We start from the raw sequence: 24,961 nt of genomic DNA on the forward strand, positions 1-24,961 counted from the left end.
AGTGAGATATTTCTGAGGTCATTATATTTTTGTTGAGGTGCGCCCAAAATCAGATTTCAGTGCTCTACATAGTACTGATTCAAAATGTTGTACAACTGTAATGTAACTCCTAGCTACCTTCAGATAAAGGCCAACATTTTATTAGATTGTTGATTTATTTTTGTACTTGTACACTATCTTTTAGCATTCCATATTTTTACCTCCAGCTTCTTTTTAGAAGTTCTTAACTCTTGTGATCCAGAAAATAGTCTGACCTAACTTTCTAGGGTGTAAAGTGGATACGAAAATGTGTTGCTGGAAAAGCGCAGCAGGTCAGGCAGCATCCAAGGAACAGGAGAATCGACGTTTCGGGCATAAGCCCTTCTTCAGGCTTATGCCCGAAACGTCGATTCTCCTGTTCCTTGGATGCTGCCTGACCTGCTGCGCTTTTCCAGCAACACATTTTCAGCTCTGATCTCCAGCATCTGCAGTCCTCACTTGCCCCTGTAAAGTGGATAACCATACCTTCTGTTGCGCATACAGTAGAAACTCGTTTATCCGAATACCAATTATCCGAAAATCGGATTATCCGAACGGAATCTGACGGTCCTGTGAAACTATTACAACAAAGTGGTGTTACTGATAATGGTGTTGCCATCACATCTTTTGTTGGCAGCATAGGGTAAATGAGGGTTACCTGAACTGAAGAAGATCTGCAAATGTTGCATAAAAGCGGTGTTACTGACACTGCTGCAAAAATCTCAGCCAGTCAATTGTACAAGTGTTAACATAATTTTAACCAACAATGGTGCAAAGATCGGGTCTTTAGTTTAACTGAGGAAAACAGGGGAGTACTCGCACAAAAAATGATGTGCAAGCGTCGCAGCAAATAAGGTGTTAATGACACTGGTCCAACAATTTTAGTCCATCAATTGTTGCAGTATTGAAAGAATTTTAACACATGAAAATGACTGACATGCTGAAGGATTTTAAAATACATGACAAAGTCAGTGGTGTCTTCATTCCCTCTACAACTTTTTTTCTGAGTTCGTATCTGGTGTAACTGATCGAGTTTGTTGTATGTACTTACCATCTCTGTGAAGAGAAAGCACACCACGGTGACAATTGAACAGAAAAATGAGATTTTACAGTGCCTAGACCGTGGTGAGAATTGCACAGAAGTACAACATTGGAATAGCGACAGTGTCTGACATCAAGAAAGCAAGACCAGCGATTGAGAAATTCATCAGCCTAAGTGACACTGCAAATGCTCTAAAAAGAAAATCCATGAAAGCAGCAAAGGATGAGCAAATTGTTCAAGCTGTATTTTTGTGGTTTCCACAGCAGCATGAAAAGGGAATTCTCGTATCTGGCCTGATGATACTGGAAAAAGCTGCCAGTTTCCATGAATTTCTCCACACCGGTGAGTCTGATCACAGTGTATCATTGGGCTGGTTACAGCGCTTCAAACATCGTCACAGTATTAGGCAGCTCAGCGTTCTGGGAGAGCAGAAGTCTGTGGATGACAGCACCGTGGAAGATGACAGACTGAAACTGCAATCCATCATTCATGAAGGAAAGTATGAACCTGAGCAATTATACAATGCAGATGAACGTGATTGTTCTGGCATGCACTGCCAGATAAAACACTTAGGTCCACCGTGGAAAATCAGGTGTCAGGAATAAAGTGCAGAAGGATTGACTCACTATTTTCCCCTGTGTCAATGACACCGGCACTCATAAATTACAGCTTGTCTGCATTGGGCGATATGCTAATCCTCGTTGCTTTACAAACTGTGACTAGAACTCGTTTCCCATGAGGTACAGAGCACATAATAAGCATGGATGACATATCCACTTTTCTCAACCTGGTTCCATGAAGATTTTGTACACGCTGTCAGGTCACATTTGGCAAGCAAAGGACTCTACCAATGCACCCTTCTGCTTGTTGACAATGTGAAAGTCAGCCAGTTATATTCAGCAGACTGAGCTACCAAGTGTTTGTTTTTACCACCCAACACCACTTCAAGATTACAGATCAGGGAATCATTGCAATTATGAAAAAATATTACCGCCATGACATGTTGCGTGCCGTCCTGGATGAAGACAATGCTGACAAAGGACTGCAAGAAATCATTAAGGGAATCACAGTCAAGGACACTCTGTTCATGATTGTTGAATCTTGGGACTGCATCATGCCATCGACAATTGCAGACTGTTGGTCCAATAGCTCGCATATTGGGAGCCATGCCAGTGAAGTGGACACCCATCCAGAGCAAAGCAAAACCACTGACATCACTGAAAACTGCAGACAGCTGGGTTTAGAAGACTTTGCAGAAACAGAGATTGATGCTTGGGTGAACTGTGACAAAGAAATTGGAACAGAGACACTCACCGATGATCAAATAGTCAACGTAGTCACAGCGGAACAGCAGGAATGTATGAATGGTGTGGATAGCAAGGAAAGTCTGATACTGGCAGCACCTCCAGAACCCATTAATGAAGCTATTGACAGTTTGTGACTTTTCATGGAGTGGTACGAAGCACAAGATGGAGTTGATGCCTTTAAACTGATGCATCTTTGTCAAATGTTACTGTTCGCTACAAAAAAAAGAGACAGCACTTCCTCAAGCAATAGCAGCTGGATAATTTCTTCGGAAATACTAACCAACCTCCACTTTGATGAATTCCTTTTTATTGTACAGGTTCAGAAAAAGTGATCTGAGTTGTAAAATGTCATTAATTTTTAAGCGATATGCAGTGTTTGTACAGATTTTTAGTGATCAAATGAAATAAAAATTCTGTTTTAACACAATTATGGGCAGTGCAGCTTCCTTTGTTTAACGTCAAATCACTTTACCTTATAATCAATTATCCGAATGAAAACCTGCCCGCCAAGGACTTCGGAAGATCGAGGTTCCCCTGTAGTGAGTGGGAAAAACAATGACTGTCCTTTTGCAACTTTATGCCTTTTTAACTTACTGTAAGTAATTATGCAGTAATTAGTATCACGTTAGTGCCTTTAGCAAACTTAGATATCTGGTTCTCTATTACTCCATTTATATAATTTTATAAATTGAATGGAAAGTTGAAAATAAGAAGGAGGAGGAGGAGGCAATTCAGCTTCTCGAGCCTGCTCTGTAATTCAATATGATCAGGGCCAATAACTTGGCCTCAACTTCACTTTCCTGTCTGCTTTTCATAACCCTTCAACCCATTACTATTTTAAAAAACATACATTTGTTCAGTGTCCTGGCATCCATTGCACTCAGGGTTAGAAAATTCCAAGATTAATTCCTTCTTGTCTCTGTTTTAAATCTGCCATTCTCTCTCCTTGTGTAAATATACTATACCTATATCCTTATCTTGTCTTTCTAGATTGCCTCGACAAGGGAAACACATTCTTGGGAAGCCCACTATTTGCACCTTGCCAATTTGAGCAGGATTTGGATTAATTTATTTAATGGACAACAAATTCTGCTTACTATCTGTCTCATACTGCTTAACCAATAAGTATATCTCTGCACTTTTACTGTCAGTGTAACAAAGTCCTGGAACTCCCTCCCCAGTAGCACTGTGGATATACAGACATCACAAAGACTACAGATGAAGAAGGGGCTCATAGTGACATTCTTGTACATATTTAGGATTGGGAATGCTTGTCTTTCGATATGTCCAGATTCCATGAATAAATAAACAAAACTTATTTGCCAAGTAAATAAATTTCTCGCTATTCCATGTGCACTCATTTTTTGTTGACAGCTACTTAATGTAGTTTTCTGATATTCATTTGAATGCAAAATCTAATGGAAGTACTGTTATGATCCCACCTTTTGCTAATACTGGCTAGATCAGATCCTGAAATGAAACCTGGGAGGTTGCTAGGTAATTGAGTTTTAATTTTACAATTAGCTCGTCAGTCATTGAGCATACTATATATGAGGCTGCTGATGTTCTTAATAAGGAAATGTAAGCTTATTATACAGAAAAAAAATTATGGGATGAATTTTCACAATCTCTGAGGTAGGGACACCACAAGACCCTTGCCAACAGTTCTGCACGTCTGTTTTGTTTTTTGCCGAAGTGGATAACTTCACATTTTCACATGTGCCATTTGATGTCCATTAAATAAATTAATCCAAATCCTACTGAAACTGCTTTACATCTTCCTTTCAATGCACGTTCACACTTAGCTTTGTATCATTCTCAAATTTGGAAATGTTACATTTGGTCTCCATCTCCAAGTCATTGATAATATAAACAGCTGGGGCCCACGTATTGATCCTTGCAGTACATTACCAGTCTGAGCATACCAATTGAGAATAACCTATTTATTCCTACTCTGTGTTTTAAGTCTGTTAGCTAAATACAGTTCATTATATCCTATTCCATATATTTTGATTTTCTAACCAGCCTGCTATGGAGGACTTTATCAAAAGCTTTCTGAAAATGTAGCTGTGCCACATCCATCGGCCTCCCTTTGTAAACTCCAACAGGTTTGTCAAATGTGATTTCCCATTCACAAATCCTTGCTGATGGTGCCTAATCAGATCATTATCATTCAGGTGTCCAATTAATCCCATTCTTTGTAATAGATTCTAATGTTCTCCCTACTCTTAAGTAAAAACTTAAGAAGTTAAGAGGTCAATAATTCCTGTTTTTTTTGTCTCTCGCTCCCTTCTTAAATAGTGGGATGACATTTAGCATTTTCTAATCCAGCATTATTTCACAATCTATAAAAATTTGGAACATAACTACCGATGATGTTCGGTACTCTGGGATGTAGACTATACAGTCCTTGGGATTTACCAACTTTCAGCCTCATTTAATTTCTTATTACAATCTTCTCAAGGCTGATTTACTTCAAATCTTTTAGCCACCTGATCTCTGGGAAATTTCTTGTATATTCCTAAGTGAAAATGAGACAAAAAAAAAATCATTTTGGTTCTCTCATTTCTCTATTACACTCTATACATTTTCCTGGCTCTGTAATGGGGACACACACATTTTGGCCAAATGTTTCCTTTCTCCATACCTATAGAGACTTTTACAGTCCATTGACATTACTGTAGCTTTTCTAAGAAATCATAAAATTTGAAAATAAAACCACTAACTTGTTTGGTTGAATGGTAACTGTGTTAGAATTTTAAGAAATGATTTGCACGGTAGACTTTTATTAATCTTTTGAGTAATTCGTTTTCTTCATACAATTTTTATTTTGACTGTGTTTATAAAAACAGGTGGGTGAAGCAAGAGCACTTTACAACCTTGGTAATGCATACCATGCTAAAGGCAAAAGTCTAGTTTGTGCAGAAACTCAGAATCCAGGTGACTTTCCAGAAGAGGTGATTGTGGTTTTACAAAAAGCTTCAGACTACTATGAGTGAGTAGTTTCTTTCAATAAAATATGATACATTAAAATAGTAAAAGAAACCATTTGGTCTATTGTTGCGTGCCAGTTTTCTGAGTGAGTTATTTGTTTATCGAAATGTGCCTGCCACCTTAAAAGCTGTGATGGATTCTGTTTCCGATCTTTGGCAGTAGTTCAAATCTTTTTTTGCTAAACTACCACTTCAGAAATTCATATTCCTTGTGCATCCCCTCTTACTAAGGAAAGTATTTTTGTATAGAAATCAGCATTTTTTTTTTGTCTAGCATAATATCTTGCTTAAGAAGAGGAACAAAGTAACTGGGACAATAAATATATTAGGCTACTGAATAAACTTGAACATGAAAGACTGCTTGATGGCTAACCTTTGGTTTAGTGAGCATGATGAGCTTGTTTGTTATTTGTTCTTTCTGAAAAAATATAAGAGCTAGGATCAGGAATTCAGCCCCTTGAATCTGCTTTGCCCTTCAATCTGACCACGATTGATCACATCTCAGCCTCTCCTCCACTTTGCTGCCACTCCCAATAATCTATCAACCCATAAATAATTACAACTATATCTATTATCTCCTCCTTAAATTTACTCAGTTTGCTGGCAGGCAGGAAAGTGGTTTGAAGTGTGTATACTTCAATGCCAGGTGCATGGGTTGGTACCTGGGACTTTGATGTTGTAGCCATTTCGAAGACATGGATAGAGCAGGGACAGGAATGGTTATTGCAGATTCCGGGGTTTAGATGTTTCAGTAAGATCAGGGAAGGTGATAAAAGAAGGGGAGGTGTGGCATTGTTAGTCAAGGACAGTATTACGGTACCAGAAATAACTTTTGATGAGGACTCATCTACTGAGGTAGCATGGGTTGAGGTTAGAAACAGGAAAGGAGAGGTCGCAGTATTGGGAGTTTTTTACAGGCCTCTAAAAGGTTCCAGAGATGTAGAGGAAAGCCTTGCAAAGATGATTCTGGATAGGAGTGAAAGTAACAGGGTAGTTGTTATAGGGTCTTTAACTTTCCAAATATTAACAGGAAACACTATAGTTTGGGTCAGTTTTTGTCCAATGTGTACTGGAGGGTTTCCTAACACAGTATGTAGATAGGCCAACAAGAGGCGAGGCCACATTGGATTTGGTACTGGGTAATGAACCAGGCCAGGTGTTAAATTTAGAGGTAGCTGAGCACTTTGGTGATAGTGATCACAATTCAGTTACGTTTACTTTAGTCATGGAAAGTGATGGGAATATACTGCAAGGCAAGAGTTACAGCTGGGGGCAAGGCAATTATGATGCAATTAGGTAAGATTTATGAGCATAGGTTGAGGAAGGAAAGTGAAGAGGATGGGTACAATTGAAATATGAAGCTTGTTCAAGGAACAGCTGCTGTGTGTCCTTGATAAGAATGTACCTGTCAGGCAGGGAGGAAGTGGTTGAGCGAGGGAACCGTGGTTTACTAAAGAAAGTTGAATCTCTTGTCATGAGGAAGAAGGAGACTTATGTAAAGATGAGATGTGAAATCTCAGTTAGGATGCTTGAGATTTACAGGTTAGCCAGTCTGGACCTAAAGAGAGAGCTAAGGAGAGCCAGGAGGGGACATGAGAAGTCATTGGCAGGTAGAATCAAGAACAACCTTGAAGCTTTCTATAGGTATGTCAGGAATAAAAGAATGACCAGGGTAAGATTAGGGCCAATCAAGGACAGTAGTGGGAAGTTGTGCATGGAGTACAAAGAGATAGGAGAGACGCTAAATGAATATTTTTCATCATTATTCACACTGGAAAAAGACAATGTTGTCGAGGAGAATACTGAGATGTACTGGCTATTAGATTTGCTGGGATTGAGGTTCATAAGGAAGAAAGAGGTGTAGGCAATTCTGGAAAGTGTGCTGGATGGGATTTATCCTAAGATTCTCTGGGAAGCTAGTGCCTTTGGCTTTGATCTTTATGTTGTCATTGTCTGTAGGAATAGTGCCAAAAGACTGGAGGATAGCAAATGTTGTCCCCTTGCTCAAGAAGGGGAGTAGAGACAGCTCTGGTAATGATAGACCAGTGAGCCTTCCTTCGGTTGTAGGTAAAGTTTTTGAAAGGGTTATAAGAGAGGATTTATAATCATCTCGAAAGGAGTAATTTGATTAGGGATAGTCAACACTGTTTTGTGAAGGGTAGGTCGTGCCTCACAAACCTTATTGAGTTCTTTGCGAAGGTGACCAACAGGTAGATGAGGGTAAAGCAGTTGATGTGGTATATATGGATTTTAATAAAGCGTTTGATAAGGTTCCCCATTGAAGAAAATACAGAGGCATGGGACTGAGGGTGATTTAGCGGTTTGGATCAGAAATTAGTGAGCTGTAAGAAGACAGAGTGTGGTGGTTGATGGGAAATGTTCATGCTGGAATTCAGTTACTAGTGTGGTGCTGCAAGGATCTGTTTTGGGTCACTGCTGTTTGTCATTTTTATAAATGACCTGGATGAGAGCGTAGAAGGATAGGTTAGTAAATTTGTGGATGAATCTAAAGTTGGTGGAATTGTGGACAGTGTAGAAGGATGTTGCAGGTTACACAGGGACATAGATAAGCTGCAGAGCTGGGCTGGGAGGTGGCAAATAGAGTTTAATGTAGAAATGTGTGAGGTCATTCACTTTGGAAGGAATAACAGGAATACAGAATACTGGGCGAATGGTAAGATTCTTGGTAGTGTGGATGAGCAGAGAGATCTCGGTGTCCATGTGCATAGATCCCTGTAAGTTGCCACCCAGGTTGATAGGGTTGTTAAGAAGGCGAACAGTGTGTTAGCTTTTATTGGTATAGGGATTGAGTTTAGGAGCCATGAGGTCATGTTGCAGTTGTACAAAACTCTGGTGCAGCAGCACCTAGAGCATTGCATACAGTTCTGGTCGCTGCATTACAGGAAGGATGTGGAAGCAATGGAAAGAATGCAGAGGAAAATTACCAGGATGTTGCCTGGTATGGAGAGAAGGCCTTATGAAGAAAGGCTGAGAGACTTGAGCCTGTTTTCGCTGGCGAGAAGAAGGTTACGAGGTGACTTTATAGAGGCATTCAGGATGATCAGAGGATTAGATAGGTTGGATAGTGAGAGCCTTTGTCTTTGGTTGGTGATGGCTAGCACGATGGGACATAGCTTTAAATTGAGGGGTGATAGTTATAGGACAGATGTCAGAGGTAGGTTCTTTACTCAGACTAGTAAGGAAGTGGAATGCCCTGCCTGCTATAGTAGTGGGCATGTCAATATTAAGGGCATTTAAATGGCTGCTGGATAAACATATGGATGATAATGGAATAGTGTAGGTTAGATGAGCTTTAGATTGGTTTCACAAGTCGGTGCAACATCAAGGGCCGAAGGACCTGTACTGCGCTGTACTGTCCTATGTTCGATGACCTGGCATTTTGTACTCCGGGGTAGTGAATTCCACAGATTCATTACCCTTTGAGAGCATTAATTTCTCCTCTGATTTAAATCTGCTGCTCAATGCTAAAACTATGACCTCTCACTCTAGATTGTCTGATGAGAAGAAACTTCCTTTCTATGTCTACTTAGTCAATCCCCTTTACTCAATAGCATCTTGTATACCTCAATTTGATCTCAAGTCATTCTTCTAAACTCTAGAGAATACAAGTCTAACCTGCTCACTCTCTCAAGACAAACCACTCATCTCTGGAATCAATCTAGTGAATCCCCTCTGAGTCCCTACTTGTGTAAGGGGACCAAAACTGTCATTACACATACAGTCTCACAAATGCTTTGGACAGTTGCAGCAACACTTTTTTCTACTTTTCTACTTTATTCTTTTAGCAATAAATGCTAAAATTCAGTTGCCTCCCTTATTACCTGCTGTACCTGTAATTCATGCACTACAGCAACCAGATACCTCTGCACAAAAGCACTCTGAAGTTTCCATTTTAGAACAGTCATACCGGACTCTAAATGTCAACATATATTTTCTCTCCAGGGATGCTGCCAGACCTGCTGAATTTCTAGTATTGTCTGTGTTTGTTTCTGAATTCCAGCATTGGCAGTATTTATGCTTTTTAATCAAACTTGTTTGTGAACTCAGTTTGTCACATAGATACTGTGGAAGTGTAACCCCCGACCAGGGACAATGTCTTAGGAGGCAGGCAGGAATCAGACATGTGGCAGACTTTATTCAAGCAACATGGTGCAATACCTTAGGAGGGATGACAGTGGCAATGGTGCAATACCTTAGCAGGGATGACAGTGGAGGAACAATGGCGAATATTTCTGGGTATAATGCAGAAGATGCAGGATCAGTTCATTCCAAAAAGGGAGAAAGACCCTAGGAGGAGGCATGGGTGGCCGTGGCTGACGAGGGAAGTTAAGAAACATATAAAGTTAAAAGAGAAAAAGTATAACATAGCAAAGATAAGTGGGAAAATGGAGGATTGGGAAGCTTTTAAAGAACAACAGAGGATTACTAAGAAGGAAATACGCAGAGAAGAAATGAGGTATGAAGGTAAACTGGCCAAAAATATAAAGGAGGACAGTAAAAGCTTTTTCAGGTATGTGAAAGGGAAAAAAATGGTTAAGACTAAAATTGGGCCCTTGAAGACAGAAACAGGGGAATATATTACAGGGAACAAAGAAATGGCAGAAGAATTGAATTGGTACTTCAGATCTGTGTTCACTGGGGAAGACACCAGCAATCTCCCTGAGGTAACAGTGGCTGAAGGACCTGAACTTAAGGGAATTTATATTTGCCAGGAATTGGTGTCGGAGAGACTGTTGGGTCTGAAGGTTGATAAGTCCTCGGGGCCTGATGGTCTACATCCCAAGGTACTGAAGGAGGTGGCTCGAGAAATCGTGGATGCGTTGGTGATTATTTTCCAGAGTTCGATAGATTTGGGATCAGTTCCTGCAGATTGGAGGGTGGCTAATGTTGTACCACTTTTTAAGAAAGGTGGGAGAGAGAAAACAGGAAATTATAGACCGGTTAGTCTGACCTCAGTGGTGGGAAAGATGCTGGAGTCTATTATGAAGGATGAAATTGCGACACATCTGAATAGTAGTAACAGGATAGGTCAGAGTCAGCATGGATTTATGAAAGGGCAATCATGCTTGACTAATCTTCTGGAATTTTTTGAGGATGTAACTCTGAAGATGGACGAGGGAGATCCAGTAGATGTAGCGTACCTGGACTTTCAGAAAGCTTTTGATAAAGTCCCACATAGGAGGTTAGTGAGCAAACTTAGGGTGCATGGTATTGGGGGCATAGTACTAACTTGGATTGAAAATTGGTTGGCTGATAGGAAACAAAGAGTAGTGATAAACGGCTCCATTTCGGAATGGCAGGCAGTGACCAGTGGGTTACCGCAGGGATCCGTGCTGGGACCGCAGCTTTTTACAATATATGTTAATGATATAGAAGATGGTATTAGTAATAACACTAGCAAATTTGCTGATGATACTAAGCTGGGTAGCAGGGTGAAATGTGAGGAGGATGTTAGGAGATTACAGGATGACCTGGACAGGTTAGGTGAGTGGTCAGATGCATGGCAGATGCAGTTTAATATGGATAAATGTATGGTTATCCACTTTGGTGGCAAGAACAGGAAGGCAGATTACTACCTAAATGGAATCAATTTAGGTAAAGGGGCAGTACAAAGAGATCTGGGTGTTCTTGTACACCAGTCAACGAAGGTAAGCATGCAGGTACAGCAGATAGTGAAGAAGGCTAATAGCATGCTGGCCTTCATAACAAGAGGGATTGAATATAGAAGCAAAGAGGTTCTTCTGCAGCTGTACAGGACCCTGGTGAGACCACACCTGGAGTACTGTGTGCAGTTCTGGTCTCCAAATTTGAGGAAAGACATTCTAGCTATTGAGGGAGTGCAGCATAGGTTCACAAGGTCAATTCCTGGAATGGCGGGACTATCTTACGCTGAAAGACTGGAGCGACTGGGCTTGTATACCCTCGAGTTTAGAAGACTGAGAGGGGACATATAAGATTATTAAAGGATTGAACACTCTGGAGGCAGGAAACATGTTTCCGCTGATGGGTGGGTGCCGAACCAGAGGACACAGCTTAAAAATACGGGGTAGACCATTTAGGACAGAGGTGAGGAGAAACTTCTTCACCCAGAGAGTGGTGGCTATGTGGAATGCTCTGCCCCAGAGGACAGTGGAGGCCCAGTCTCTGGATTCATTTAAGAAAGAGTTGGATAGAGCTCTCAAAGTTAGTGGAATCAAGGGTTAAGGAGATAAGGCAGGAACAGGATACTGATTAAGGATGATCAGCCATGATCATATTGAATGGTGGTGCAGACTCAAAGGGCAGAATGGCCTACTCCTGCACCTATTGTCTATTGTCTATAACATCCAGTTAATGACATTTATTTCTTGTTTTAAGGCAAATTTGTCAGGTATTGCCATTTGGGCAATTTGGGAGCACGATTTGAATTGATAATTGGCCATTGACACGAAGCATAATTTTTAGGAGCAACATTTCACAGTTTATGATGGTCCCTGTTGCATACATAGGCACAGTTTGTTTTTTGTTATAGTGCTAAGCTGCTCCATAACATATGCCTTTTGGTAAAGATTCACGTCTGTGTGCAATGTAAGTATTAGTTCTGATAGTAAGGATGAGGCATTGGGAGGCAGATTTGCTAATTCTGATGAGAGCTAGCTAAAAATTAAAGAAAGAAAAATGATAAATCTCTGGATTCCTAACATCTTGATTTATGGTTCCATGTCTTTAGGGTATGTGGTGGAATATGGAGGGATTAGATCTGGTTAATGTGCCCAGGGTTTTTTTTCTATTGTTTTCTGATGTACTTTGTTCATGGTGGGTAAAATGTTTTCTGTTTGACATCATATAATCTTCTGGAGAATTTTGATCAATCTTAAAAGAAAAATCCTCTATCCAGTTTTACTAGTTTGTTCCTGGAAAGGAATGAAGAGCTTGGGATTTCTGTACAAAGGGTTCTAGCCAGTGTTTCTTCTAGACCGTGCGGGAACCTGAAGTACCTGTGCAGTGTGTTGACCACTTTGACATAAAGTGAGGTGGTGCAAATAATTTTTAAAGAGACTATACACATATTTTAAATAAAAGTGCCCACACTATTTTGTAAAAAGGAACATAGTCTTACACTAAACCCATTAGCCGCCAATTTATGCTTTTAAGTGGTAGATGTACAGGTTTGATTCTGGTACTCCTGATTTTCACAAAGGGTTTGCATAGACATAGATATGAGCAGTGATCATTATCAACTATCTTATATTTCTTAACTGAATTAATCCTTACTTTGTTAAATTACAATCTGAACTAACCATCAAAGATCAGTTCTATTTACTGGTAATAATTTCATTCATAGGGCAAATTTAGCAATAGTAAAGGAGCTGGGAGACCGAGCAGCTCAGGGGCGTGCTTATGGAAATCTAGGAAATACACATTATCTTTTGGGGAACTTCAGAAAAGCAGTGAAATCCCACAAAGAGGTATGAAATAGCAAACATCTATATTTAACCCAATCTTAATTTCAGAATATTTACATGGAGATGCAAATTTATTAAAATTACATAATTTTGTAATGTTCTCTATAGTTAGAAGGCAGGATACAGTAATCTGGATTTTCTTGGATTAATGTTTTGTGCCCTGTTGGAAAGTGAAGCCACAATGTATTAGTTCTTTATTTACTTACTATAGGCATGGATCTGAAGCCACTAGATCCTGCTGTAGCTATCTGTAAGGCATAAACTCTTATTGTGTGCTTGTAAATCATTTTTGGCTTTTTTTTGCCTGTTCATGTCTGTCACAGTTCACAATGCTTCTACAGATGTTGAGAGGTAATTTGCATATTGTGTTTATGTTTGCATGATCTGTGGATTTGATCTATATTGTTCTCCATGTTAAATTGTTACCAGGGCAAGAAACCTTGTTTTTAAACTGCAGGAAATGGAAGTTTCCTTCTATTGGTTTTGCCGACTAACTGACTGATTATATTGTAAGAGTTATGCGAATCAACTACACAAGTGCAACTCATGCCATTCCTTTTAAATATGAACTTCTGTCAAAGCCAATTTATGAAAATATCAAATTATGAACTTGAAGAAAGGGATGATGCTATCAAACCATAAATGAATATTTATAGTTAGTGTTTTGTGTTTAAATTGTGCCTTGCATAGATATATTTGGATTCTTTAATCATTTGAAATTTTAAATGCAATCTTATGTATGTAGACTGTGCATTTCAAGCAGCTAGATGCCTTTAATTTAGTTTTAAAGGGGCTATGTTTTTGCTCTATGTCAAACATTGCAGTAAATAAAACTGTAACCTGCAAGTTCAGCTTACTGTGCAGTGTACACTACAGTTCTTTAAATATTTAAGTTGACTACTTTGATATTCTGCTTGATTTTAACTCACTTCATGCTTTTTAGCGCTTAGAGATTGCAAAGGAGTTTGGAGACAAATCAGCTGAAAGGAGAGCGAGTAGTAATCTGGGAAATGCCTATGTGTTTCTTGGTGAATTTGCATTGGCTGCTGAATATTACAAGTGAGCTTTATTTGCATATGAAAATCTTTTTATCTTTTGTTTTGAAATCAAGTAAGTTAAAGACCGTGAGAAAAGTTTGTTTGAAAGCCACAATTTCAACAATTTTCAGGAGCTTTGGCCTTAAGTGACCATTCATGTGTAAACTCAGACTAATAAGACATGGTCCACATTATCATGGCTAATTTGAATGACTGTTTGTTGCTCTGGTTTGAAGTCCTTTCCTCGGCATAGTTCAATGATCAAACCTGTACCCTGATCAAATTCACGTGTCTTGACTATATGGTCTGGTACTTGACTAAAATTCACTTGTGCATAATCCACAGATGATGTGTAGTTGCAGGACTTTTTTTTTCCCCTCTCTCTTCAAAATAGCAATGCAAGGACCAATGCATGCTTAAATTGCATGGCATGGTCACTTAGCTATATACGGACCAGAGTTTAAATCCAGGCCTTTTCATTAAAAGATTAGTCTGTATGTCTTGGTCCCACACCACAAGGTGCAATCAATGTATAACCATGATAACAAATTATGTTTTAATGAGTGTGAGCTTGACGGAAGCTAACGGCCTGTCAATTCCTATTTCTTTTGAAATGGAACAAAATATTTCAATGTTGTGTAACATTTTAAAATGTTTGTTTTAAAATACTTGTGCTTTACTGATTCAGGAGAACGTTACATCTTGCTAGACAGCTAAAGGACAGGGCAGTTGAAGCACAAGCTTGTTACAGCCTTGGAAACACTTATACTCTTCTTCAAGACTACGGAAAAGCCATTGAATATCATTTGAAACATCTTATGATAGCACAAGAACTTGCAGATAGGTAAAGTTATTTTTAATTGCTTTAATCTCTAAGATCTAGTTTATGGCTGTTACCACAAATAATAATCCACAATATATTCATTCCAGTATGTGAAGAAATGTTCATTGTAGTACTACATTTAGTTTGCAAGCATCTCTTATAGTAAGAAATTAAGCTTTATTGACAGATGTTCATAATGAGAATAATGCTTATCTATCCAGCCTAACAGAAATAATAAAATAAAAACAGAAATTGCTAGCAAAACTCCACATGTCTGGCAGCAAGTATGGGAAGAAAGCAGAGTTAATGTTTCAATCTGGTGACACAGAATCCAGCACGTCTATTTTTGTTTCAGATCTTCAGAATCTGCAGTCTTTGTTTTATTCTATAAGAAATAGTGGTGAGACTAATGTTACTTATTGTTATTGCAGCTTCAGGTTAAGGAAATTGCTGGTTAAGTGTGAAAATCTAACTTTCAAGGGTCCTCTTGTGATGTCTGTTCCTACTCCCGGTCTAAGAGATCGGGGTTCAAACCTGACATGCTCCAGAGGTGTGTAATCACATCTCTGAACAGGTTGGTTTGGAAAATTGGATTTAAAACAATTGAAAATCTAGCTTTCATCATTCAAGCTGTGCAGATTTACTTTTGCCTATGAAAACTGTCTTTCATTCTTTTCATTATCTTAGAAAAACATTGAATACCTAAGAACCAACAGCTAGATAAGAGGATTATCCTTAACATTTTTTTCAGACAGATGAATGATGGGTGAATACTTTATTTCTATGCCTTAACCTTTTTCTTCCAACTGAATGCATGATGTTGCCCTCTTAATGTGGTAAAGTGCTAATTTTGCCAGTCAACCTCTGGGTACTGAAAGTTAGGTATTAAATGTGTAGTCGCTTTCTTTTTTTCATTCAGGCTTTAATTGTAGTAGAGTTGCTTTTCTATCCTTTTGTTTCTTTCCTTTTCTTCCTCCTTTCCTATCCTATTTTTCTTGTTTGCTTTCCCTCAGCATTGCATTTATTTGCTCTGTTAATCATGTTATAAGTAAACGTTCCTACAGCCTGGTTAAGGAGGTCGAACAGTACAAGTACCATTCAGTTTCCTAAGCAAGGGCATTGCACTATTTCTATCGTGCAGTTTCCAGAGCAAAATATCATAGAAATTAAATGGCCATGAGCAAGAATGGTGGTTATTGTTCATCAATATGCTGCAATAAATTCTGAGCAAATTTGTACTTGATTTTATCTGACTGAATCATAGAGGTGTTATGGCATTGGAGGCCATTTGGTCCATTATATCTGTATCGCCTCAAAAAGACATCATGCATTACTGCCTATATCCTGTCTTCTCTTCATACCCATGCATATTGTTTCTATTCAGATGTTCATTCAATGCCTTCTTGAATGCCTCAGTTGAACTTGCCTCCACTTCACATCCAGGCACTATGCTTCCAGACCTAAACCACTTATTATGTGGAAAAAAACTCTCCTAATAATTTGCTTCTTTTGCAAATCACTTTAAATATGTGCATTCTCATTCTTCATACTTTGTACCAGTGGGGACAGTTTCTCCCTACCTTCTATATCCAGCCCCCTCATGATTTTGAAAACTTCTGTCTGATAATCTCTTCGCCTTTCTCCCCTCCAGAAGAGCAATCCCAGCCTCTCCAATCTATCCTCATAATGTAGATTTCTCAGATGTAGAAATAGTTCTTGTAAGTCTGTGCTGAACTCTTCCCAATGCGTTTGCATCCTTCCTCTAATGTGGTATCCAGAACTGTAAACAGTATTCCAACTGAAGTCTAACAAATGTGTTTTACATTCTCAGCATCATCTCCTTGTTATATTCTATGCCCCTATAAATAAAGCCAAGAATACAGTATGCTTATTTAACTGCTCTCTCTACATGTGCTGCCTCCTTCAGTATACTCCAAGGTTCGTCTGCTGTTTTTTTTAGAATTAGAATTGGAATCCCTACAATGTGGAAACAGGCCCTTCGGTCCAATAAGTCCACACTGACCCTATGAAGAGTAATTCACCCAGACCCATTCCCCTACTCTATATTTACCTCTGACTAATAACCTACACTATGGGCAATTTAGCATGGCCAATTCACCTGACCTGCACGTCTTTGGATTGTGTGAGGAAACCCATGCAGGCACTGGGAGAAGAGTCGACCGAGGCTGGAATTGAACTTGGGTCCCTGGCACTGTGAGGCAGCAGTGCTCACCACTGAGCCACCATGCTGCCCTGTTTAGGATTATAGTCTTGTTTTGTACTTTTTGTCCATGTTCCCCCCCATCAAACTGCATTATCTCACATTTCTCTGCACTGAGCTTCATCTGGTATTTATTCGCTCACTCCTCCAACTTCTCTAATATCATTTTGAAGTTCTACACTGTCCTCCATGTTTTCAGAAATCTTAAGATCAAATTTTTAAAATTTATTCAAATCTTAATTAAAAGACTTTGCATGGCTATTATAAGATCTGCACCAAAAAAACACGTCTAGTTATTTTTTCCCCAACTAATATTATAAATATGTGGCCCAGTAATTGAAATCTAGAATTTATGCAAAGTACTAACTCTATCTCCTCACCCGTATACCCCATGTATAGTGCAGTATTAGTAACAAACAAAGTTTTTAAATGAAGTATTCCTCTGTTTCATCAGAGTACTTGTTTAGTCTTTTTCAAATACACATTTTATATGCATTCCACTTTTTGCAAGGTGACATTGTTTTATAAATATATACAGAAATCCATTTGTTAACATGTTCTGACTATAGCCCAGACAACTTCCAGAGGTATATATTTCTTGTTTAAGAAATAATAGCACTTGAAATTAAAGGAAAAAATCAAATAATATGAACTAACATCGTTAACTCTGTTCTTCTTTTGAATTTTAGGATTGGTGAAGGGAGAGCTTGTTGGAGTTTAGGAAATGCTTACACTGCACTAGGAAATCATGAACAAGCTGTACAGTTTGCTGAGAAGCACTTGGAAATTTCAAAAGAGGTAACATTTTTGTATAATTTGCTTAACGGTGCAGTTAAATTGTTATTAACATGTATGTGAATGGAAGAAAATGACTTGCATTCATGCAGTGTAATTCATGACTACCAGAATGTTTTATAGTTAATTAAATGCTTTTCAATATAGGAAACAGAGCAGTAAATATGTGCATAGACAATCCCAACAAACTGTATAACCAGATAATCTGCTGTTATGATAATTGAAAGATAAATATTGGCCAAGACACTAAAGCTTCCCTGCTCTCCTTTAAAGTAGTGCTATGGTATCTTTTAAATCCATCTAAACGGGCAATTGGACCACCTTGGTTAACGTCTAATCCGCAAGGTGGCTACTCTGACAGTGCAGCACTCAAGTATTGTACTCGATTTTTCTACTCAAATTCTGGATTGGGACTGAACCTGGAACCTTGTGACTTGAGTAAGAGCACTGTGTGATTGCAAGGTTGCAAAGCTGCTTTGAGGGTCCATGCACTGCAATTGGAGTGCAGATGAATTGACCTTCGATTCCAGACATTACTGCCATGCATGGATCTTGGAAGTCCACAAAGCGGCAAGAAAGCTTTTAGTAGGAATGTGCACTCTAAGCATTGTAATATTGCAGTTCAGCATATTTTGCTGAGGCTGCATTATCCAGAAGCTTTTATCTGGGTTACAAATTGAGCTGAGGGTTGAGGCATGAAATGATAACAGAATTTTGTGAGTGAATGATGAAAACTTGTTCCAAAATATACTATTCGGTGGCGGGGGGGAAAGAGAAGAAGTTTCAAACTTTGCTAGATCCACTAATTATTCAAGCTATTTTCCTCCCATTCAGTTCAAGTTTTGCATTGCCTGCAGATTAATAAATATACCAATTAGTAGTCAGTTCTGTAGTTTTTTTAATAGTTCTCATTCATAGTCTTGAACATGAAGGTGAAGAACTGCTGAAGAAGCTATAAATGATAAGCCGAAACAGACTGTCGGATTGTATCAAACAGCAAGTACCATTTGGTTCTATGTAGCAAGGAAGGTATTGATTGTACCATCAGCCCATGCTCGTAAAACTAAAATGCAGTGTTGGACATTAGATGTGTTTTTCCCATTGGACACCATTTGCTAAATAGACCCAGGTGTGCAAAGAAACACACAGACAACAATTTAGGATTGTCAGTTGGCTTGTATTGTATTTAAGTGTATTGAATGCATGAATTTTGCATTCAGTTTGAGAAGAAGGAATTTGGGTCTGCAGCAACTGAGCTGAGCATAGATAAGGGCAATTACAATGGAATGAGGGCAGAGCTGCCTGAAGGAGTTTTGCAGCAAAGATGATTGAGGAAAAACGGCAGACATGTAAGAAAATTATTTCATGGCTCAAAGCAAAGATATACCCCAGTGAAGAAGGTTTCTAGGAAGATTGTCATTGGAGTTTAGAAGATTAAGGGGAGATCTAATAGAAACTTACAAGATAATACATGGCTTGGAGAGGGTGGACGCTAGGAAATTGTTTCCATTAGGTGAGGAGACTAGGACCCATGGACACAGCCTTAGAATTAGAGGGGGTAAATTCAGAGCAGAAATGCGGAGACATTTCTTCAGCCAGAGAGTGGTGGGCCTGTGGAATTCATTGCCACAGAGTGCAGTGGAGGCTGGGACACTAAATGTCTTCAAGGCAGAAATTGATAAATTCTTGATGTCACAAGAAATTAAGGGCTATGGAGAGAATGCGGGCAAGTGGAGTTGAAATGCCCATCAGCCATTGAATGGCGGAGTGAACTCGATGGGCCGAATGGCCTTACTTCCGCTCCTATGTCTTATGGTCTATAAGCCTATCATAGTTAACCATGGAAGTTAAGGATAGTATCAAATTTGAAAGGAAGAAAAAACAATTTGGCAAAAATTAATAGTAAACCAGATCTGAGAAAGTTTTAAGCAACAAAGAACAACCAAATAAATAATTGGTGGAAGATAAACTTTGAACATAAACTTGCAAGATGGACAGCAATAGCTTCTTTTAAATATGTGAAAAGCAAGAGAGAAGCCAAAGTGAACATAGGCCCCTTAGAGAATATCCTGGGGATACAGTTAGGAACTTGGAAATGGCAGAGGAGTTGAATAAATATTCTGCATTAGTCTTCACAGTAGAAGACACAAATAACATTCTAAAATTACTAAAATTTCAATATGCAAAATAAGGAGGAAATAAACACAATAACTATATTACTAGAAGGAAAAAAAGTAGTCATTAGCAGGATAGGTAAAGGGGAAGCAATGGATGTTACATATTTGGATTTTCAGAGTGTTTGATAAGGTATCACATAATAGGTGACTTGAAATCCCACAATGTTAGAATTTGTACTTTAGCAAGGATAGAGGTTTGGCTAACTAAAAAAAAAAATAGATTTAGCATGGGGGCATTGGTATTGTTGGGATTCGAGAGTGTCTGGCAAGGCTTCACTGTTGTTCATTCTTGAAACTGGCGATTAAATGTCATCTTTTAACCAAGGCAGTTTTTATGGCAGTGAACTGTGTTACTCTGCTGCCAACTATTATTATAATATATTTAGCTTTTGACATTAGGGATAAAAGTCTATTCAACAGAACGAATACTAGGATTTAGTTTGAGAAAATTGTGTAAAGAACCTGAAATGTAACAACATTTGAAGTAAAAATTCATTTCAGATTAAAGCTGTAAATCATTTTAAGAACTCTCAGCTCTAAAGGTGAATCTTTGTGTCTTCAATGTAAACATGACGTTTTTTTTTTAAGAAGCAAGCTTCAATCTGACTCATTGTTGTCCTTCAGCTGAACACAGTAGTCTTTTCTAGTCTTGTACATGATTGTGTGTTCCTATTCCTCCTGCATAAGGGGTGGGGATAGTAGGAAGAATCCTAATCCTCCTTGAACTTGTTCAATACCTTCATCAGTCTTTCTGCTCCTTGCCCATCTACAATGCCAGTTAAACAGGTATTCCAATCTTTTTGGTTTGTAGCCTCAACTACCAATCTTGGATATGGGAAATTAATACAGGTATCGCCTGCTTTTCGAACATTTGCTTTACACAAGTTCGCTTTTATGAAAGACCTACCTTAGTACCTGTTTTTGCGAATCCGAAGAAGATTTTCACTTTTATGAAAAACAGCAATACTTTTTCCCATATAAATGATGCACTTTCACATTATGCCATTTTTGGCTTACAAAAGGTTTCCTGGGAAGGCTGTACTTTCAGGTAGTGGGGGCTATCTGTAATAGGCTCTGTGCTCACTGGTCAATGTTTCCTTTACCAGACATCTTCTGATTGAAGAGTCGTTTTATAATCTAAAAGTTTGAGTTCTGTAAGACGGGATAAAATATTGTTGTCTTAGTGCATTATTGTTATTCAAAACACCATTAGTTATGTACTACATGTTTAGACTTCAAAGATTTCCTGTGTCTAGTAATATGAGGCAGCTTTTGAAATACTTAAGTCACTGCTTAACATTGTGGAACTACATGCTGGGTCACAGTTTATAATAGTAATGTGCAATTCTTTTTCAACATATCAATATTTTATAGGTTGGGGATAGAAGTGGTGAACTTGCAGCTCGGATGAATCTTTCAGATCTTCAGATGGTTTTGGGCATAAGTTATAGTGCAAATAACTCCATTTTGGCCATAGGCCACGAACTGGAATCCAACTCACAAGGTAAGTACAATGAAAGATAATTTTTGAGGTCCTAACTCTAAACTGTGCGCTGACAACAGCTCTCTGCTGCAGTCCTTGAAGTGGCTCTGTTACTGCAAATTGCACAAAATTATGTTTTAATGTTGGTATTTTACTTAACCATAAAGTGATTTGCTAATAGTTCACTTTTTTTTCGGACTAAATATAGTTACTAGTACTGGTATGAAGGGTATCTTGAGGTTTAAAATATGAGTCTTTAATTTAATCAGCACTGGCTTATCTATTTTAATAATCACCATCACAATTACTAAAGTGCTTCGTATTGGTGAAACAATAAACAAAGACCAGATCTAGACTCCTGCAGGATAATGAAGTGTGTATTTTTGGAAGAGCCTAGTACTGCTCAAAATATTAACATGGTGATTTGGAAATTATTTTCAACATTTTACTCATATCAACTTTTGCATAAATTATTTGTGTTTAGCTACATAGAAGGCATGGTAGCTCAGTGGTTAGCACTGCTACCTCACAGCGCCAGGGACCGGGTTCGATTCCAGTCTTAGGTGACTATTTGTGTGGAGTTTGCACATTCTTCCTGTGTCTGCATGGGTTTCCTCTGGGTGCTCCGGTTTCCTCCCACAATCACAAAGATGTGCAGGTTGGGTAAATTGGCCACGCTAAATTGCTCGTAGTATTCAGGGATGTGTAGGCTATATGCATTAGTAAGGGGTAAGTACTGGGTAAGGAAATGGATCTGGGTGTGTTACTCTTTGCAGGGTCGGTGTAGACTTGTTGTGCCGAATGGCTTGTTTTCACACTGCAGAGATTCTAATTCTAAAAATAAAAAAAGTTAATAGAAGGCACGGTGCGTCATAGCACCAGTGTCTGAGTGGGTTTTCTCTGGGTGCTCTGGTTTCCTCCCACAACCCAAAAATGTTCAGATTAGATGGATTCACCATGCTAAATTCGACACCATGGGTACGGCTGTGCAGGATAGGTGAATTAGCCATGGGAAATGCTGGGTTACAGGGATGAGGCAGGGGTGGTTCTGGGTGGGATGTTTTTTGGAGAGTCTGTGTTGACTTGATGCATTGAATGGCCTGCTTCTACACTGTAGAGATTCTATATATAATATTAAAATGAATTTTTAAGTGAAGTTTGTGCAACTTTTTAAAAAAACATAAATTGAAAGAGCTTTGCCTAGCTCATAGGTGACTCAACACACATTGGAAGAGATCATAAAATCAGTCTTTATACTTTCATTAAATAATACAAACTCATCTTCAGTCGCAGTTTCCAGTTGGAAAGCAACACATATTAAAAATAAAAGTAATAGCATTTTGAGACATGATTTTCCCCAGCGAACAGAAAATTCGATGGAAGATTCTTTGCTGGAGTGAGAAAGTAGATAGAAGAGCTTATATTGCATATTTATTACAGTTGGTAGTTAAAAACCAAGGTCAAAAGGCAACAGCAAAAACCCTCTTATTGATCTATTATTCTAGGTGCTCGACCAAGCTTAGGACGTCGACAGAGTATGGAGAAAATGGAACTAATGAAGCTAACACCAGATAAGGTACTGGTATATAGTTTTTGTAAAAAAAAAAATTGAACAACTTAACATCTTGTGACACAAAGGAGGATATTTGGATATAAATTTGGACCAAGATGCATGATTTTTAAAGAGCATCTTAAAACAAGTCTGGGATGCTTCGAAGTTTAATGAGGGAAATTAACAGACTGTGGCCCAGAAAGCTAGGTGCAGCTAATCAGTAGGAGATTCAAAGTAATCGGGATGCACAAGTGGCCAGAATTGGGGAATACTTAGATCTCAGAAGATGTAGGAATGGAGGAGATTACACATATAGGGAGAAATAATGCTGTGGAGAGATTTGAGCACAAGTGTGAAGATGTTCATACTTTGAGGTGTTATTGGACTACGAGTCAATGTAGACCCCAACAGGCTAAATGGGATTCGGTCTAAATTAGATTTTAGGGCAGCTCAAGTGGAATCCGTGCAATGAAACAGCATTACTGGACAGAATCTGTCGAGCCAACAAGAAGACTTGATTGGCCGAGATGGTTCTGGACCTGACCTCTACCACCTTCCCACCTAGACCTGAATTATGTTTTGGATGGGAGAATCCAAGCACCACTTTGCTGATCCTAAGAATGTTTCACCTGTCTTCAGTGATGTGCAAGTGCCATTTTGATCAGTGCTTACTGATTAACACGGGGAAAGTGAGGACTGCAGATGCTGGAGATCGGAGCTTAAAAATATGTTGCTGGAAAAGCGCAGCAGGTCAGGCAGCAACAAAGGAGCAGGAGAATTGACGTTTCGGAAGGACTTATGCCCGAAATGTCGATTCTCCTGCTCCTTGGATGCTGCCTAACCTGCTGCGCTTTTCCAGCAACACATTTTTAAGCTAGTTATTGATTAACACGCTGTGTTTGCAGCCACCTGATTTCTCAACCCTACAAAGGGCACACATCCAGTAAGTAATGAGGTTCAGGCTGGCTGCTTATCATTCTTAGTAGAGGAAGTTGCTAGCACTAATTTCACATTTTTATGCATGACTGAATTTATAGACCTGTAACTTTTGTTTTTCTTATTAAGTTTTCTTATCCAGTGGGTTTGGCAAAATGAGGTAATTCTTTTCTGACTGGAAAAATTCTAAACCTGGTAAATCAAAATGTGACTGACTTTGCTGGTTGAAAAATGTCAGCATGGATCTATTTTGTAACATTTCAGGACAATTGTCACTTGGAGTTAGAACCCCATTACCTAATGGTTGATTTCTTGTACCTTTCACAGAAATGAATTGTTGGGCAGCTGAAGTACTTGTATGAAACCATTAATGGATCTTTTTCACTTCTGATGATATAGTTGACACCTTGATTATAATTTAAAGTAACACATGAGTAAAGTTTGTGTTGTGCATGTTATATTCATGTGTAGTGGCATTTTGACATAGCTTCAGAAGGCACAGATGTAGTTGTTAAATAATACTGTGAATCCTTGTCAATGTCCTGATCTGCTGCACCTAATGAGATCAATGCAGGCTGCTTAGCTCCTTGACTGACTGCTAAGGTAGATAGCAGCATCAGCCACACTTTAGTCAAGGCTACAGTCAGGTAAATAACTGGCACCGGTTTGAATGCTGTCTGTCTCAGTTGTAACTGGTGCAGGCAGTTTGTGAATTGTGATTTTGTACCTAAGATAGGCCATGATGAATTTTTAGTTACATGTTCTATAAAGCTTGAAGAATGCTAATTTATCAAGCTTCTGTTTGGCTTAATATGAATGCTGTACAAGGTGAGGACCCTTTAGATTTCAAAGTGGGACAAAATTAAAATAATAAGCGATCGGATGCTCAGGGTTATGATTCCAGACTGGATTCAAGTGTTTTTGCGAAATAATTACTATATTAATTATCATAACGGAGACTTTATCCTGGCCAGGGAAACAGTACACTAAATGACAGAAGAACTATTTTGTCTCGAAGTGCCAGTGGGAAATGGGGAGGTGAAAGGGCATATGTTTTATCACCTGTGCTTGTATAGGGAACTGCCATGAGAAGGGCAAGTAGGTAGTGGGC

General features: G+C 38.8%; 1 protein-coding gene across 3 annotated transcripts in view; it reads left to right on the top strand.

Moving 5' to 3' along the window:
- Nucleotides 1–24,961, top strand: part of gpsm2 (G protein signaling modulator 2) — a 68,710-nt gene that overhangs the window by 31,136 nt on the left and 12,613 nt on the right. For all 3 annotated transcript variants that reach the window (XM_087990803.1, XM_043699722.2, XM_043699723.2), the window contains 7 exons: nt 5,220–5,362; nt 12,706–12,829; nt 13,770–13,885; nt 14,552–14,707; nt 17,597–17,705; nt 21,254–21,383; nt 22,868–22,938. In XM_087990803.1, the coding sequence (XP_087846929.1) occupies nt 5,220–5,362; nt 12,706–12,829; nt 13,770–13,885; nt 14,552–14,707; nt 17,597–17,705; nt 21,254–21,383; nt 22,868–22,938 (849 nt within the window). The remainder of the gene's footprint in view (nt 1–5,219; nt 5,363–12,705; nt 12,830–13,769; nt 13,886–14,551; nt 14,708–17,596; nt 17,706–21,253; nt 21,384–22,867; nt 22,939–24,961) is intronic.

Source organism: Chiloscyllium plagiosum, unplaced genomic scaffold, assembly GCF_037043375.1.
Source record: "Chiloscyllium plagiosum isolate Xiang-an unplaced genomic scaffold, Cpla_swu_hap1 HiC_scaffold_9, whole genome shotgun sequence".
NCBI lineage: Eukaryota > Metazoa > Chordata > Chondrichthyes > Orectolobiformes > Hemiscylliidae > Chiloscyllium > Chiloscyllium plagiosum.